The sequence below is a fragment of the Chenopodium album genome, chromosome 3, assembly GCF_948465745.1.
Source record: "Chenopodium album chromosome 3, dcCheAlbu1.1, whole genome shotgun sequence".
Classification (NCBI taxonomy): domain Eukaryota; kingdom Viridiplantae; phylum Streptophyta; class Magnoliopsida; order Caryophyllales; family Amaranthaceae; genus Chenopodium; species Chenopodium album.
Genome location: NC_137836.1, coordinates 5,307,352 through 5,319,006, shown reverse-complemented (window position 1 = coordinate 5,319,006; position 11,655 = coordinate 5,307,352). Strand labels below are relative to the sequence as shown.

The 11,655-nt window shown below is 33.1% G+C and overlaps 1 protein-coding gene and 1 pseudogene across 4 annotated transcripts; both read left to right on the top strand.

Moving 5' to 3' along the window:
* Nucleotides 1-1,517: 1,517 nt before the first annotated feature.
* On the top strand, nt 1,518-3,138 carry LOC145610959 (uncharacterized; annotated as a pseudogene).
* Nucleotides 3,139-6,117: 2,979 nt separating this feature from the next.
* Nucleotides 6,118-11,235, top strand: LOC145623761 (uncharacterized). 4 transcript variants are annotated; one of them, XM_081676628.1, is made up of 10 exons: nt 6,118-6,412; nt 6,513-6,572; nt 7,344-7,641; nt 7,741-8,701; nt 9,005-9,588; nt 9,681-9,855; nt 9,979-10,110; nt 10,204-10,341; nt 10,456-10,647; nt 10,750-11,235. In XM_081676628.1, the coding sequence occupies exons 2-10, from the start codon at nt 6,527-6,529 to the stop codon at nt 11,050-11,052; spliced, it is 2,829 nt and encodes a 942-aa protein (XP_081532754.1). In that variant the 5' UTR covers nt 6,118-6,412; nt 6,513-6,526; the 3' UTR covers nt 11,053-11,235. The 4 variants fall into 4 exon arrangements, with proteins under 4 accessions (XP_081532754.1, XP_081532755.1, XP_081532753.1 ...); XM_081676629.1 differs by having other exon boundaries at nt 6,119-6,412; nt 7,362-7,641; XM_081676627.1 differs by having other exon boundaries at nt 6,119-6,572.
* Nucleotides 11,236-11,655: the final 420 nt, after the last annotated feature.

Below are 11,655 nucleotides of genomic sequence, written 5' to 3'. Positions count from 1 at the left end.
CTGTTTTCCTTCCTTACTGGGCTTTGGGCGGTTTGGTTGACACGTAATAACTTAGTCTTTTGCAATGCGGTTTATTCCCCGGCGACGATTAATGCTCTTGCGCAAGACTGGTTCCTTAGGTGCAAGCAGGCGGCTTCCTTTTCTCCTCGTTGGCTTTCTTTGTCTCGTTCTTCGGATCATTCTTTGGTTCGCTCCTCGGGTTGGCTTAGGGGCTCAGATCAGGATCTTTTGACTGTTTGTATTATTCTTGATGGAGCTTAGGATTGTAAGGATTACTCTGCAGGGACAGGTTGGATCTTTCGCTAGCTGGATTCTGATGAAGTTCTAGGAGGGGGTGCTCGCACTAGTTGGACTTCCTCTGCTCTTCAGGCCGAGTTACAAGCCTCTTTTTGGGCGCTTCGGGCAGCTTTCAACAGAAATTATTTGCATGTTTCTATTTACTCGGATTGTGCTCAGATGGTTGCGCAGTTGTGCGGTTCAGGTTCGGATAACGTTGACTGTGTCTGGGTGCTACATGATATTCGTCGACTTCTTTCTGAGTTTCAGGCTTGCCACATTCAAAAGGTTGATCGATCCTGGGTTACTCCAACGCATTGGTTGGTAGGACAAGCTCGCCGTCGACGTTTTCTCTTTTGGTCTTTTTAATTTTGTTGTTTGGTTTTGTTCTTTTCTATGTTCTATTTGTCAAAAAAAAAAAAAAAAAAAAAAAAAAAAAAAAAAAAAAAAAAAAAATTCAAAGGCTTGAAAAACAATACTTACCGTGGATTACACTAGAGCTTTAATGGGTGATTGGGTGATAGATAGTTGAGTTGTTTGGATCAACTAAGTCATATTTGAGTGATTTTTTTTTTTTTGTTATAAACAATTCACCATTAGGGCTAACCCGGATTCGGGGATCAGTTCTAGTCACATCCCGATTGTTGTTGTGGGGGATCAAACACGAGTCCTCCCTACCAAGTGTAGTCCCAATCACCACTACTCCAACATCCAATTGGTAGTCATATTTAGGTGATGAGTCATCTAACTATTGTGTTTGTGGATTTAGGTTTATGTGTTTGTTGCCATATTCATATCTAAATTCAATTCGTATCTAATTAGTAATTACACAATATGATCAATGAATTTTAATTAACAAGTACATTAATTTTTAGTAGAATTTGTTTTTTCAAACTATATTGCTCGATTTAAGTTGAGTACTCCGTGATATTCTAGGTAAAATCTAATAAAAGTCATATATATTTTGAATATAGTTTGAAACTGATCGAATACTAAAACTCAAATAATCGGATACAAATCAATTTCGACAACAAAGTGAATCCTCGAGTCATTGAAGATTAAACTTAATAAAATAGTACTAGGAGTGAGAAAAGTAAAGTACTGGTATATCCAGTATCCACTAAATAAACCAGAACTCACACCAATGCAACAGACAACAGATCTTATTCGAATTTCTTTTTCCGACCGTTGGGGGTCCCGTTCTAGACAGGGAAATAACGGTTAAAAAAACGCCCTAACATTCAAAATTATTTTAATTCTGAAACATCCTTCAATTCATTATTATCTTCCACCACCTTTTCACCCCCTTCAATAAACTTCTCAGTTAAACTGAACCCAAATGAAAATTACTTAGAAAAATTAAGAAAAAAACCCCAACCAAATTTTCAATTTTTAATTTTTTCAATCAATGGGTTGTGTATCATCCAAACTATTGAAGAAAAATCTCAAACAAGAACTCTTGTTTGGGAGTGGAGATTTGCCAAATCATGTTGTTTCTCTTAAATCTAGCACTCTTGGTGTTCTTAAACTTGACCAAAATCAAAATTTGAACAAAACCCATGTTGTTTTTCCCTCTTCTTCGAATTTCCAATCAATTAAGAAGAAAGAGAACAACAATGAAGGCAAATCAGAGCAGAAAAAGGAAGAAATTGGTACTAAAGTTGGAGTCTTTGGGTCAAAAAGATTGCAATCACAGGAAGAATTAGAGGTGATTAATACTTGGGAATTAATGGAAGATCTTGAAGGTGAAGGTGAAGATGAAGGACTCGCCTCGAAGCCGGGGTTTCGAGGCGAGAGAAGCCCCTTCAAGCGATTGGTAACAAGTCAATTGAGTTCACCAAAGGAGGGGAATAAATTAGGAGGTAAAGAAAACAGAGGAATTGATAACACTAAAAAACAGCAATGTTATACTACTCCAAGATCAGGTGGGTTGAAATCATGGAAATTTTCATCGAATTCGACTAATAAAATTCGAAAGGCTAGTTCAATGGACAGTCCAAGGAGGAGTAATTCAGGGGTTTCATCATCGAGGAGGAAAAGCTTAAGCCCGTTGTTCGATCCAGAGTTAATTGATTCACTTGAGAAGGAGTTGTCAATGGAAAAAGGAGAACAGATTAAAGAAATGGTATGTTCTAAAGAAGTTAAACCAGTTTTAAAGAATAAGTACTTTTCGAGGAATAACCATAACTCTTCTTCGGCTTTACTCAAGGGATATCCGGAGAAATGCCCACCTGGAGGCGAGGATTGCACTGAGAGGGATCAGGAAGACATTTGAGGATTGCAATGTGGTAAGATCAGTGGTGGAATCGTACAACATTCGAGTGATAGAAAGAGATGTTTCGATGGATTCCGGGTTTAAGGAAGAGTTAAGGAAGTTGATGGGTACAAAGGGAGTAAAAGTGCCAATCGTGTTTGTTAAAGGGAGGATAATCGGAGGCGCCGAAGAAGTTGTAAGGTTGGATGAAGAAGGGAAACTAGAAGGGTTGTTAGAAGGGATTGCAACAGCTTCAATTGGGTGTCAAGGGTGTGGTGGAATAAGGTTTGTAATGTGTATGGATTGTAATGGAAGTTGTAAGGTTTTGGATGAGAATAACAAAAATATGGTTAAGTGTGGAGAATGCAATGAAAATGGACTAATACAATGTCCAATTTGTTGCTAAAATGTAACTAAGCTAACTCTTTATTTGTTTGACTTGGAGGAACAAAGATTGGTTGAAGATTTTAAGGTAGTTTTAGGGCTTTTGTTTTTTGCTCTCCCCAACCCCGGAAATTATTGTATGATCCTGAACCATGTGTTCGTGGTTTGTTAAAGGTAGGATTGATCTTATTTCTTGCCTAATTTGTTATTCATTTCGGTTTGTATGTTGATTGGATTTATTTATTTTTCTTCCCAACTATTATTGATTAATTTGTGTGCAACTTTTTGTTGGGTGCGAATTTGATGTGTGATATACTGATATGGGATTTGTGTGATCATTTAGGGACTTTGTTCATATTCATATTCATATTCATATTCATATTCTATGAAGAAGTTTCATTTTGCTCAATTTCTGTTGCTACTTTGCTAGTGGATCTTGGTACATTGCTGGTTGACTGATTGTAGAAAAGCAATATCCTTTTGGTTCAACCGTTTAAGACTCCAACCTTTGGCAATTTAATGTGTAGTAGTCTCTATCATAAAAAGGTGTTAAAAAAACTAGTAAAAAAGTATTGAGTGATTTGGTGGTCGATTCCTTCCTTTATGATGATGGTAAAAGAGGTTTTTTTTTTTTTTTTTTTTTTTTTTTTTTCTTACCCAATTTCCATTTTTACGACTACTTATTTATCTATAATATTTACTATGAAAATAAAATATATAACGGATTAACGGTATAACCCCACAAGGATTTGTTCTTTTCAATTACCAAAAATTAAAAAACAATAAATTGCTCATTACTTCTTTAATTTCTCAATACTTCCATCATATCGATTTTTTACATTATTTCTATACTAAGTTTGACCATATTTTACTACCCATAAATATAAATTTTGTACCCTTCATTGCCCTCCACAACTCTCTACCAACACCAAAAAAATCAAAAAAATAGATAGATGTATCTTAGATTCATACTTTGATGGATGTAATCTACATCTACACATACTGAATAACATTAATATATATAAAAAAAATTAAGAGCAAGACAAGCATTAAGAACATAAACAATAGTTTAATACCAGCTGGTATAAAATACTCCGTATAGAATATAAATTAGTGTGTGGCCCGGACATTGCACCGGTTGCTACTTTAATTAGACCGTGTGATTATCAATTATATAAATTTATTTTCATGTTTATAATATAGTTTATAATTGGCTTAGATAGTTAAGTAATTATCTTTCTTATTAAAGGTTGAGTGTTCGAATCTCCTTATCATCGTGGTCTACGTGGCATAGAGACGTTTTTATTGAACTTTCAGATTGATTCACAACTGCCAAGATTAGATGGTAGTGCTATCAGAGTGGAGAGCGACTGATGGGTTACCAACAATATAGTGTCAGGCAGACCAAAAGCCAAATTATGAAGGAATTAGAGCAACATTCTCTCAAACGTTCAAGAGTTTCGAAATTAGAACAGTAAGTAGGAGTAGAGTTTATGAAGCCCATACACTTGCAGTTACCGCAAGAAGAGACATGTAGTTCTTTTTTCCCTTTTTTATTGTTTGTCAAAAAAAAAACAAAGTTTACGAAGGGTAAGTTTAATTTCATTTTTGTTTGTTTGTGTGATGAATGTATATTTTAATTAATTAATGAATTTACACATATGCCCTTATGAATATTTCTCCTACTTCTTTCTCTCCCTTTCTTAGTAATGGTAATTTTGGGTATGTTCGGCAAAATATAGCTGTGAAGGTAGCTGTAGCTGTGGAGATAGTTGTGTATGTAGCTGTTAGCTGTGAAGATAAATAATTTAGATATGAGGGTTCGGTAAAGTAGCGGTTGATTAGCTGTTACATATAAAAATCAACATTTTATTTTTAAAACTATAGATTAAATTTTGAACAGCTACCTCTAATTTCAAAAGCTAATATTTCTAACTTTTCATAAAAGCTACCTCCACCACTAAAAGCTACCCTAATCACTACTTTGCCAAACACTTACATTTTTTGTCAAGTAGTGATTTGACTTGGTCAAACCACTAAAAGCTACTCAAAAGCTAGCGCCGAACACGCCCTTTGTCTTTTAATTTTATTTTTTTAAAATTTCTTTCTTCCCAATTACTTTCCCCCTCTCCCTTCAAAAAAATAAAAAATTACTTGCCCCCTTGCCCTTGGCTTGTGGGTAACAAATTGATGGAGAATTCTTTGAGATTTTTATAAATAAGTACAGATTTTCATATTCGACTACAATTTCCACCATACAAACATGTTGTAAATTTTCTGATATAGTATTCGTGCTTACTTCATTTCTCAAAATTACGCTATCACTCTCAAATACTTTACTAACTTAACTAAAGTACCATGTTTAGATTAGAACTTATTTGGATTGGGTTTATCTGTGAAATGTTTTTGTTCGATAGGACGTCATGTTGCCTCTTAAAACTACATAGTAGTACTATGTATTATATGTCAAACTTACTCGTTTTCTATAAACCTTGTGAATGCTACATCATTGTAAGATCTTACTTCTACTTCATATATATTTCAATTGCAGTTATATTGTTGTTATAAACATTTTACTAGGTAGAATAAACTCTACTAAAGTAAGTGTAAAGTCTTCAACTTGTATGGTAGTATAAACCTTGTGAATGCTACGTCATGGTAAGGTCGTACTTCTACTTCATATATACTACCTCTGTTAATTTTTATGTGCAACTTTGAGGTATTATTTGTGAGGTATAAAATATTCCAAAGTTGCACATAAAAATTAACGAAGGTAGTATTTCAATTGCAATTATATTGCTGTTATAAACATTTTACTACGTAGAATAAACTCTAAGTGTAAAGACTTCAACTTGTATGGTAGTATATTAGTATAACTTTCAAGCAGTTTTATATTGTTGCTATAAGTGAACATTTTGGGATAAACTACTATCCATCCTATAGTAAGGTGTGAAGTCTTCAACCAGTAAAACTGTAAAAGCTACATGTACATGAAATATTTGAATAGTTTCTATGATAGTATATTGGATCAACAAATAAATATATCAATTTTATTATCATAAATACTGAATTTTTACTGAATATAACCACACACTGATTATATTATCATACACGTCTATCATGTGTTCAAATCCTTCTATTTGCGAGATCTATATTACGAGTAGATAGTTATCCTAATCATTGAATTGTGATCATAAAAGTCATATTATTATCACAAATTTTTAAAAAAAGCGGGTGTTCAATAATGATATTGAATGGCGGATTTTAAGGACAAAAAAACTGTCCTGGGCACGTGCTTTCCAAAATTAAAGAAAAAGAACTTTCTCTCTCCTTGATTTTCTCCTTCATTCACTCATTCACGCTTTCTCTCTCCTCGTTTTTCTCTCTCTAAAAACCAGTTAACTGCGATTTCTCTCTCCTCCATTGTTGCTTTTCGAGCTTTTTCGAGCTTTTTCTCACTTTTCTTTCACTTGTGAAGTTGTTTATCGCTTAATTGTGGTTAGTTTACTTATTTTTTTGAGATTTTTGTTAGTTTAAATTGTTTTGGTTCTTCGATTTTTAGGTTTTTTGATTTTGATTTTGTTTTCGTTTTTTGTAGTGTTAGTTTCAGCAATGGTGAAGAAGAAGATTACAAAGAAGGCTGTAGATGCTGAAGAAGGTGTGTTTGTTTAATTTTTCATCATTTTTTCGAATTTTCAATTGAATTTTCGCTTATATATGTCGAATTAGTAGTGCATGTTATTTTTTATTGTTTTCTGTTGATTTATTATGCATATTATGATAATTGAATTTCAATTTTGAAGTTATTATGTTTAATTTTGCTTTATTTTATTGTTCATTGTGATAATTGGTTCAAAATTTGATATATATGTGTTGTGGTGTTGTTACATGTTAAACAAATTTTGCATGTTTGTTTTCAGAAGTTTTATTCATTATTCTTCAAGTTTTGATGTTAGGTTTTAGTTAGATTATGAGAATAGTATGCATATCTGCATTGTGTTTGTGTATATGTGTTTGAGTACCAGTAATATGTGCATTGTGCATTGTGTGTGAGTAATATATACATTGTTATTTATATGCATGACAAAGGTTATTTTATGCTTTGAAAAGGGTCACTTTATGCTGTGAAAAGGGTCACTTTATTCTGTCAAAAGGGTCACGTTTGTATTTAAAAGGGTTACTTGTTGTAGTTTAAAGGGTGACTTTATGCAGTGAAAAGGGTCACTTTATATAGTTAAAAGGGTCACTTTATATAGTTAAAAGGGTCACTTTATGCTTGTTAAAGGGTTACTTTTTTATTTAAAAGGGTTACTTGTTGTATTTTAAGGGTGACTTTATGCAGTAAAAAGGATTTTTATGCATATATTCTAAATTTTCCCCTGAGTAATTTGTGAATTTGTAATTTATGGTTATCCTCTGTATTAATTAGATATAGGTGGTTCAATAGGTGGATATCGTTATAAATCGCCTTCAAGGGGAAAAGGAATGGGTAAAGAGCCTGCTAAAAAGAACAAGACAGGTCCTGAGAAGGACAAAACAGAGTCTAAAACTGGGAAGTCTAACATTGTGAAGGCTAAAACTGTGAAGGCTAAAACTGTTCCTAAGAAGGCCAAAGCAGAGTCTCAGAAGGTTAAAGCATCTCCTAAGAAGTCTAAAATTGTATCTAAGAAGGCCAAAGCAGATGCTGAATTGCAAGTAGTTTCTGATTCTGATTCTGATACTGTTGTGTAAGTATAAATGTTTTTTGTTTTGTATTTTTTTAATCATATATATCATGATTCTGATTCTGATTCTGATATTGTTTTACTTATATTATTATTATTTAGGGAAAAAAGACCCTTGATTGCAAGGTGCAGACCACACACATTGGAATTAATGATGAGTAATTTTAGTCCTAATCAACAAAAAGCTGTTGAAGAAATAGGTTTTGGTGGTTTATTACATCTGAAATTGAAAACTTTGAATCGTCAAATGCTACATTGGCTGGTTGAACACTTTAATGGAGGTAGCTGCATGTTCACTATTGCTGCTGGTAAAGAGTTTGTAGTTACTAAAAATGATATATGTGATGTCTTTGGCTTGCCTATGAGTGAGATTGCTGTTCCTGAACTTCAGAAGAATCCTGAAGAAGGTAGTGTAGATAAACGTATCATTCAGTCATGGAGACATGATTATGGTCTTACTGAGAAGCAACCTCTACATTTGTCAAAAGTGGAGTCTAGGATGGTTGATTTGGATGATGGTGGTGAAGAATTCAAGAGATGTTTTGTGCTACATGCTATGTCTAGCTTCTTAGCTCCTACTACTAATAGGACTGTTTCATTGAAGTTGCTGAAGGCTGTGGAAAATGTTGATGAAATCAAAACATTTGATTGGTGTTCATATGTTTTGAAAAAATTAAAGAAGGCTGTTGTGAATTATAAGAATGATGAAAATGCTCAAAATGTAAGTGGTTGTTTGCTAGCTTTGCAAATTATGTATTTTCATCGATTAAATTTCCAAGGAGAAAAGGAAAGTAGTACCCTTCCTTTGATTCAACATTGGACTGATGCGAAGATTAAGAAGCGGATCAATTTGGAGATTAAAGCTGGTGATTTTGGGCAGGGACCATTGGATACCCTTACATATCCCGTTTCACAGCCTGAAGTTAGGGATCCTATAACTCCTGTTGTTAAGCAAACTTGTGGTCAAGGGGCTTCTACAAGTGGTAGAAGTGGCCGCATTCTTGCATTTGATCTTCCAGAAAGTGTGATGACTGATGATGAAATTAAAGAAATTTCAACTGATGTAAGTGCTCTTTTTTTTTTTTTATTTAGTTATTATCTCTTTATATGCACTAAAGTTACCCTTTTTGTGCACTAAAGTTACCCTTTTTGTGCACTAAAGTTACCCTTTTTGTGCACTAAAGTTACCCTAAATATTCAGTTATAAGGGTTACTTTATGCATTTTAAAGGGTAACTTTATGCATAATAAAGGGTAACTTTATGCATTTAAAAGGGTAACTTTATGCATATATCATGAATTTTCATTTGTTTTTTATTTTTATTTTTTACATTTGTATAGTTTCTTATTGGTTCATATGTTTGCAGGCTGTTCATGAAACATTTCTTTTGGTCAAAAGAAATATGGATGTATTATTGTTGGTTCAGTCACAGGGTTTTCAAACCTTGAGTGATATGATTGCTTCTCGCAGAACTCAATCATTATCCTCTGATGATCCTGTTGTATTTTCTCAAACACAACAGTTACTTTCTGATCCTCATTACCTGAAGCTTTTAGATGGTTTAATTGAGGAGTGTAACAAGATGAAGTCTATTCATGAAATGTTTCGTGATTTTTATGAACCTGAAGGTCATAAGAATGATGATCCTGATAATGAATCTGAAGAAGATTTGAATTTGAATAGGTCTGAGGATGATGTCAATGGTAAAGGAAAAAGTGTTTTGATGAATAGGTCTGAGGATGATGCTGGGCCTTCTGTAGCAAATGCTTCTAGACGTATCGTCAGAGGCAATAAATCTTTTTGCTCACTCGACTGTGGGCCAGTAGGTGTGGATGTTCCTTTTCTTACTCTGTTTTTGAGGTCTAATGCTCGGATTTTCAAGAAATTGCCCAAGTTACATCAGGAAATTCTTGATTATTGTTTACTGAAGGATGATTCAATGATGAGGAAGTTAAATGTCATTTTTTATAATAATTATATTTTATATGTTTTTTTTCCTTTATTTTTTTGTTTAATGCTTATCTTATTTTTTATTGTTGCAGTGAGAATCTTGTTACTATTGGGATGAATTTTTTAATTCCAAGAGAAGACATGGTATCCCTGGTAGCTCCACTTAGAATTAGATGGTGCATCATTGATTGCTACTGTCTGTATTTGAACGAGAAGGCATGTTTTGATTCTGGTCCTCGAAAATTCTTCTTTGGTGTGAGGCAAAGTGTAAGTAATTTGATTTTTTTTTTTATATGCACTAAAGTTACCCTTTATGTGCACTAAAGTTACCCTTTATGTGCACTAAAGTTATTATCTTTTTATATAAACAAGTTCTCATACTTTTAATAGTTTGCATTCTTGCATGTTTGTGAAAACATTGGCAAAGGTGAAGTTTCACAAGCTGTTAATGATTTGCACGGTTTATGGGAAGGTTGGGTGAGCTATGAGAATCCTGAATGTGATATTATGGATGCTGAACTGGTATATTTCATGATAAATTACTATCAAAACTTTAAAAAAGTTCTGTTTTGTGTTAAACTGTCTAAATCAGTGTTTTAATTTTTTCTGTTTCAGATATATTTTCCTGTTCTTATTGAGAATCACTACATTTTGTTTGTTATTGATCATACAAAAGAGGTGGTATATTATCTTGACAATATCATCTGGCGTGATGATGCTCTTGAATATACCAAAGAATTGTCTTCACACTTGGTATGTTTATGTTGATTTCATTGTTATGTTTCTGTTTACTTATTGTTTCCATTTAAATTTTTTTTTTCTTTTTTCTTGTTTTATTTTATTCTAAACTTTTATATTTTATGTCAGTGTGATCAAATGGGTGTTTTTCTCGGAAAAAGAAATCATCCAAAGAGTGTTCAGCTACCTTCTTATAGGTTTCAAATTGTTGAGTTGGAATGGAGAAAAGAAAAAGTTGACAATTTGGACTGTGGGGTGTTTGTTATGTATCACATGCTCCATTTTGTTGGCGAATCGTTCAAATTAAATGAACTCAAAACAGTAATTATTCATCTATTTTGTATGTATTTTTTCCCTTTCTAATGCTTTTATTAATTACATATTGATAAGTTTTTTTTTTTTTTTTTTTTTTTCTGTTGTGAGATTATTGGGAGAAAATTTCTGCGAGGTGAGATTTGTACGACACTGGTGCTGTGTGATTTGAATGAATCTAGGAATGATGTGTTGTCAGAATTAGAGAAGTTCAATGAGAAGAAGAAAGATCCTGCTTATTGCCAAGAAATTGAAATGAGAAGAAAGGATGCAATTGCTGCAAAGAAGAAGAAAGATAATGAAGAAAGAATAATGGCAGCTGAAGTAGAAGCAAAGGCAGAGGCAGACGAAGAGAATCCCAAAGGAAAAAGGGCAAAAAAGAAGACAGACAAGTACACTCCTTCTAAAGGGTGAAATGACTGTTAGAAGCAAAGGTTGATTAGGTCTAGGAGCATTTTTTGAACAATGAAAAAACTTAATGTTTGTGCATATACATCAAGTTAAATGATGTAATTAAACTTAGTGGTTAGTTTTTTGTTCTTTTGGAATACTGATGTATGTGCATACATTAAGTAATTTGAAAGGTTCTTGTGTATGTTTTTTGGGGTCACTTTTGTGCATAAAAAGGGTTACTTTGTGGCATAAAAAGGGTTACTTTTTATATTTGATAAGGTATACTTTTTTGGGTAGATAGGGTAACTTTTATGCATGAAAAGGGTAACTTTTATTGACAAAAGGGGTAACTTTTATTACTTGAAAGGGTAACTATTAACAAAGAGAAGGTTAATTTAGTGGATAGAAAGGATAAGGTATACTTTTTTTGGATAGATAGGGTAACTTTTATGCGTGAAAAGGGTAACTTTTATTGACAAAAGGGGTAACTTTTATTACCAGAAAGCGTAACTTTTAGTGGATATAAAGGATAACGTTTATGCATGAAAAGGGTCACTTTAATTCATGAAAAGGGTAACATAAGTTGATGTTTCCAAGAATTAAATATCTGCTAATAAAAGTGTC

Bases quoted from the DNA above. Each gene is read 5' to 3' on its own strand.
- LOC145623761 (XM_081676628.1), top strand. From the start codon at position 6,527: ATGGTGAAGAAGAAGATTACAAAGAAGGCTGTAGATGCTGAAGAAG. The intron at 8,702-9,004 runs GTAAGTGCTCTT...ATATGTTTGCAG, and splicing joins TTAAAGAAATTTCAACTGAT to GCTGTTCATGAAACATTTCT. The intron at 10,648-10,749 runs GTAATTATTCAT...TTCTGTTGTGAG, and splicing joins AATTAAATGAACTCAAAACA to ATTATTGGGAGAAAATTTCT.